At 42.4% G+C, this 6,716-nt stretch overlaps 1 protein-coding gene across 1 annotated transcript; it reads right to left on the bottom strand.

Moving 5' to 3' along the window:
• Positions 1-3,529: 3,529 nt before the first annotated feature.
• On the bottom strand, positions 3,530-4,489 carry LOC120383439 (olfactory receptor 14A16-like). Its single transcript, XM_039501590.1, has one exon. The coding sequence runs from the start codon at positions 4,487-4,489 to the stop codon at positions 3,530-3,532; it is 960 nt and encodes a 319-aa protein (XP_039357524.1).
• Between the last annotated feature and the right edge of the window lie 2,227 nt (positions 4,490-6,716).

Raw genomic sequence — 6,716 nt, 5'->3', positions numbered from 1 at the left:
GGCAAATTATTGCCAGTAATGTTGATATTAGTGTGATGGGGAGACATCTTCTGGGAATTGGACAAAGATCCCCAGTGCATTTCATACAGGCTACCATAAAGAAATCAGAAAAAACTAACAATTATTTAAACAGAGTGGAACAGCTTCAAATGGAGCCTCACATCAGAATACCCCTAACACTGATGACATGGATGGGGCACTGGATCCTTTCTCTATGCAAGCCCTTGTCAATGATGATCTCTCTCTTTACTCCATTAATCAGTGTGGTGTCTAAAGTCACTGACACACCAGGTCCCAGAATACTAATTATTGACAGAAGCCAGCAAGAGTGGCAGAATGGTGTCAGAGGGCAAAACATTAATGTAGATAACATTGCCCTGACAGTTTACATAAGAGCTGAATTTGGGCTGTTCCTCGCGAGACCCACAGCTCCAAGTCTGGAGACTTCTTGCAAGTTCTCAGATGTGAAATGCCGTAAAATCAAGTGACAGCAATATTTGTATTATTTGTTCATTTGGACTGGTAAGAAAGCCCAAACGCTAGACCTCTGCTCTGTATTGTAAGAATATATGCAAAATACACTGACTTGGTCCACCAAATCCTGGGTAACATTCTCCTTCCTTCAGCATTAAACTCTCCCAATAACCAACTGTAATTTTTCGCCATTAACCAATGGCAAAATTTCCCCCATAAATCAACTAGAACTTTCGCCTCCTTCAACCACCCATAGACTCCTCTGCTCTCCACTAACCAGACAAATCTGTCCTTCCCCACCCGTAGACTCGTCTACTCTCTACTAATTATGAGATTATCCTCCATTCACCCACCAAAACATTCTCCAGCAGAACCAGACATAGACCTTTTTACCCTTCACCACACAGAGTTTTCTGCACTTGACAACAATCACAGACTTTCCCTCCTCCTTATTTCCTATTCACAATCCGTACAATTTGCTTTAACCAAACTAAACTTCTTCCCTTTTCACTGACCAGGAGATCATAACCCATTCATTGACTTTAACATTCTCCCTCCTCAACCAATGAAACTTCCAGATAATTTTCTCATCAACCCAGCCAAGCCCTCAAGGAAAGCTTGGGAGAACAGGTAAGCCAGCAGCCCATCCTGAAGGTTAACAGACTTGGTTTGCAGCTTCAGAAGACAATTCCACTGTCAATGAAGCACCACTGGTTTATTCAAGTGCCTCAGCAGATTACTGTTGCCCTGGTGTCTACCTTAGGATGAGAGAAGGGACACTGTACCTTGATGTTTTCTAATGAGGCCATAAGAACAAACAAAGCTTGAAAGCAGAGCTGGCCAAAACATGGAATTTCCGCTTTGTGGGAAATGTTGCTATTTCAAAATTTCCCTCTAACTGAAAACTGGAGGAGGGGGGTGTTTTAGAAACACCAACACATGGTGCTTCAGAAACAAAATGTTCTCCACAGGACCCCAGCATCTGCTGAGTGAAATGGACATTCTTGTCAGTTTCATGGCTGCTAATAGGAGCAGAAAGTGAGTTTCACTCAACAGCTGATTCCAGGCTCCAAGGCCAGCTGGTTGTCCATATTATGTGACTCAGTGGCCATTTTGGGAAGCCAGCTGGCCTGGAATTCTGGAAGCCCTGGTGTTCCTGGGCCAGGGTCGTCTGCATGCTGAGATTGCCCTAGAGCCACAGCCCCTGGAAGCCCATACCAAGGTCTTCAAACTTCCTGCTCCTTAGCAGCTCAGCTTGGCAGGCAGGCAATCCATTGCCAATCTGACCTTGCTTCCCTGAAAGTTCATCAAACCTGAGATGTTTCTGTGAATCATTTTGGGTTCTATGAATCAGCATTTTTGGACAAAACTCTGTTTCAATCAGAAATTTTCCATCCAGCTCTACTTGTGTTCTACCCTGTGATTTATCTCTGCCGGAAGCTGAAGTGAGCTCCTACTCTGTATCACTGGCAAAACCAAATGAATACAGTTAACTCTTTTTGCATGAATAATCATATTGCTTTTTCAGGGAATGTGATTCAGCTGAACGTTCCAGCCATGAAGACAGGAACATTTATGGAAACAGTGACATTTAGGCAAATGGGATGGGGGTTTGGTCAGTGCATGCAATGGAACTTGCATTGAAGCTAGGGAAGAAACTGGTCTTCCAACTGCACACCATGTTGGTCAACACCTTGGTGATGAGCATGCTGGTGAGCAGGATTTCCAGGAGGGAGAGGTTGATGATGAAGAGTCATAATGGACTGGTAAGTCTAGAGAAGAAGGCCCAGTGATTCTAGCTTTGAGATACAGAAATATTTTATGTTAATAATTCAAACTCAAGGAGGGGAGAGTAAATCCAATGCATCAATTGTAAGGCTTTATTTGACTGTCACCAGTTTAGTGTTAGACTTGAGCCCTATCCACATCCTTAACCCATATCCAACAGAGAATTAAGCATGAGTTTCCCTTTAAACCTACAATTAAAGGAAAGAATGTGCTGAAGTGGCTGTGGAATCAGGGCCTTTGTACAGAGTATTCAAAGGGAGTGAGTTTGAAATTCATAATCATGAGTGTTTGGAGCAGACCTCAGGTGGTGAAAAATCTCCAAGATCTATTGACTTCAATGGAGCTATGACAATTTAAACCAGCTGAGGACTGCCTCCTTGATTTTTAAGGATCCCGAGTGTGACACTTCCATTTGTTCAGAGAAATGAAAGAGAGCATGTTAAAAACGTATCCTGTCAAAACAGCTCAAAGTTCAAACGCCAAGTATTTTAGGATGAATTGTTTGTAAATGACAGATAGGGTAATATATAGCCATAAAAATGTTCATTAAATAATGTTTAATAAGGAATATTTATAAGAAAATCATGATCTGGACACAGACAATCATTAACAGGAAAAGAAGCACAATAATCTCCATAGATTATTCATTATCTATCTAGCTAGCTAACATAATTCACAATCAAATAGAAATCGATCATTATGATTAATGAGGTTGTCACTGTGGGGAGCAAACCTTCAGCTCGCTCAGAAAACCCCATCAGAGAGATGACATAATGGCACTTCCAAGAGAGGGCAAACATCAAAAATCCTGTCTAACCAAACACTCACCACCTCCCCAGGCTTTCCCACCTCCAAAGAAACAAACCAAATCAGCCAACAAGTTAAACAAAATAAATAAATAAATAAATAAAAATCTGACAAACAAGTAAACAAAAAACACAAAGAACAATTGGATTGATACCTCAATCAGAGATTATCCCCCCAAAATAAGAAGAGCCAGAGACCTCACTAAGGACTTTGCTATGGGTACTGATTTTATGGGCAAGGTGCTCAGATAGTATGGTGGTGGATAGCAGTATAAGAAGATAGATTCCAATCATATTTACATTGGTGTAAACCTATAATAACTCCTTTTTTCTTGAGTAATGTTTGTCTAGATTTTTCCTAGTGTAAATATCCAATTCTGCATAAACAGATTGAACAGTGTTTTCTCAGGAAGGCAATAATGTCATCAGCTGATTATATAAAGAAACACAGAATGAAATTGTTACTGATGGAGAAATATGGACATTTTATTCTTAGAGAATAAACTCCAACCTATCAATTTACTCAGTGCACCTTTGAGCTCTTTGTTTCTCATGCTGTAGATGATCGGATTTGTCACTGGTGGCAACACAGAATAGAGAACAGCCACCATGAGATCCAGACCTGAGGTTGAGCTGGAGGTGGGTTTCAAGTAGGCAAAGGTCCCAGTGCAAATAAACAAGGAGACAACGATGAGGTGAGGGAGGCACGTGGAGAAGGCTTTATGCCGGCCCTGCTCAGAGGGGATTCTCAACACTGTGGTGAAGATCTGAACATATGACACAATTATGAAAACAAAGCAGCTTGAGGCTAAGCACACACTAAAGATGAGAAACCCGACTTCACTGAGGTCTGAGTTAGAGCAAGCAAGCTTGAGAAGCTGGGGGACTTCACAGAAGAACTGATCCACCATGTTGCCTCCACAGAAAGATATTGCAAACGTGTTCCCAGTGTGCACTGCAGAGTAGAAAATAACACTGATCCAGGCACTGGCTGCCATTTGGACACAAGCTCTTCTGTTCATCACTCTCTCATAGTGCAGTGGTTGGCAGATAGCGACATATCTGTTGTATGCCATGATGGTCAGTATGGCAAAATCTGCTGAAGCAAAGAAGAAGACAAGAAAGACTTGGGCGACACATCCAGAATAAGAAATCAATCTTGTGTTCATGAGGGAGTAGGCCATGGATTTGGGGATGGTGACAGAGGTGGAACCGAGGTCTGGGATGGACAGATTCATCAGGAAGAAGTACCTGGGGATGTGAAGTTGATGGTTGAGGGCTATGGATGTGATGATGAGAAGGTTCCCCAGTAGGGATGCCAGATAAAGCACTAGAAACACCACAAAGTGTAAAATCTGCAGTTCTGGAACATCAGAGAATCCCAGGAGAAAGAATTCGGTCATGGTGGTTTGGTTGGACATTTTCTTCCTCAGTACACTGTGTGATGGCTGTAGGGGGAATGAGAAGGACAATGATGAGAGTTAGAATGACAGTGGGAATGGCCCTGATTCCTTTTTATGTAATATCTCATTATACGAATGTCAAAGGTGCACAGCACTCGTCACTTCCAATGATGAGGTATTGTTAGTGCTCCTCACCTCTGACAATCAATCAGTCACGTTATCACATTAGTGTAAATTGGGTCGGCTCATTTAAAGTCAATGGAGCTTCGTTACTTTACCCCTTTTGAGGATTTGGCCTAAAATGTGGCCTGTTAAAATCTTTATGAAGGATGGAACAAAGTACAATGCAAACCCAGCAAAGAATCCTGTGACACCTTATAGACTAACAGACGTTTTGCAGCATGAGCTTTTGTGGGTGAATGCCCACTTGCATCTGACGAAGTGGGCATACACCCACGAAAGCTCATGCTGCAAAACGTCTGTTAGTCTACAAGGTGCCACAGGATTCTTTGCAGCTTTTACAGAACCAGACTAACACGGCTACCTCTCTGATACAATCCAAACCCAACAATTCTTCCAAAGAAGGTCCCTCTACTGCAACCGTCACCAAGCTCACAGGTTGGCCATGAAACGGATAGACTAAAATGCCAACACAGCCTGATTCTCATGTAGACTCACCCAGCATCATAAGTAGCAGCTCATCTGTAATGTTTCTACCCCAAGCTCTGTGCTTAGATGGCCGGCTGCCTGCTTCCAAACTTATTTATGGCACCAACTCCCGGCTGCATGTCGGCCTGCGTGTAACAATGGACTAGCGGCATTCCTCTGTCACCACTATGTTGTATCATTTACTCTGTGCTGTGCCATGCAGGGATTGTCAGGACACTTGGGCTCTACTCTTGTCTCTGCCAGTGACCTGCTGTGTGACCTTAGGCCAGTCATTTCCCCTCTTTTTGCCTCTGTTTCCCCTCCCTCCCTCGCTTTCTCTGCTCTCTCTACTAGGACAACTATCCCTTTGGAAGAGAAATCACATAGATGCAGTAGAATAAATGGTTTGAAATTAAGGTTTTATCAGGCAATATTAATGTTCCCCAATTTATTTGAAGTTTAAGGCAGGTTGGAAATTTTCATCTGTGTTCTTTTTAATGGAAAGTGGGTTTTCAGCTAAACAACAACAAATCTCAGAATCTGTCTGCTTTTCTCCAAACATTTTGTGATTGATTTGTAAAGAAATTGAAAACTCAAAACCCAAACATTTTTGGTTTTGTGATAAAAATAATCCAGTTTTCAGCAAAAAGTTTTCATTTGCCAAAAACTGAAAAAAAAATGGATTTGAGGTTTTCAGTTAAAACTCAAATTTTTTCCTGAAGGATAGAAAAATTCCAATCAGCAGTAGGTATTTGATTAAATTGAGAGTAAAAGTCTTAACAAGTTCATATTGTAATTCATATTTATCATCTTAATTTTCCCCTGTATCTTGATCCCCCAACATATTTAATTGAAATAGAAAACTTACTGTGATGATCTTTGTGGATTTTTTTCCCAACGTTTGATCCATTCAGCCATCCAGCACCAGGATTCTTTGGTCAATATCTACCAGAATCTAGAAGCTAAACACACAGGCATCTGAGAATCCTTTCCCCCTTTATTTTGAGACTGCTCAGCCAGAACTTAACTCAAACCTCTTGGCTCTACAGATGAGCTGTGTGTAGCTGGTGCTGAGCATCATCGGCATTAAAGGAAAGATGCTGCGGGAAGGTGATTTATTCATGTCTATTTCCTAAGGGATAGCGGGACTCACTCCCTGGAGCCCTGCACAGCTCAGCAGCACAGGCCCACAGGCAAGTGCATAGGTGCCTAGGTGATAAAGCCAAAAGAGCCATTCTGATCCTCTAGTCTGCCCCTAACATAGCACAGGCCTATGATCTCCCCCAGCATTCCCTGATTCCAGCCCAGCTTCTGTGTTACCTGTGGGCCAGGATCACAAAGATGAAGACAGGCACCTACGGGGATTTATCAATGCTCCTAAATGAGCTAGGGGACTAAGTCCCATGGTCATTCAGTGGGAGTGAGGAGCTTAACCTGCTTAGATGCTATTGTCAATCCCAATAGGCAGCTATCTCTTCCTTTAGGTCCCTAGACTCCTTTGTAATCCTGGCCCTGTGTCTCTCGTTAACTTCCAAGGCCTGGGCTTCCCCTGAATTTCCGAAAATGGTGCCTGGGGTTTGCAAAGGAGTCTATGGCA

The sequence above is a fragment of the Mauremys reevesii genome, linkage group 15, assembly GCF_016161935.1.
Source record: "Mauremys reevesii isolate NIE-2019 linkage group 15, ASM1616193v1, whole genome shotgun sequence".
Classification (NCBI taxonomy): Eukaryota; Metazoa; Chordata; order Testudines; family Geoemydidae; genus Mauremys; species Mauremys reevesii.
The sequence above is the reverse complement of the archived record's forward strand: the minus strand, read 5'-3'. Positions and strand labels throughout refer to the sequence as shown.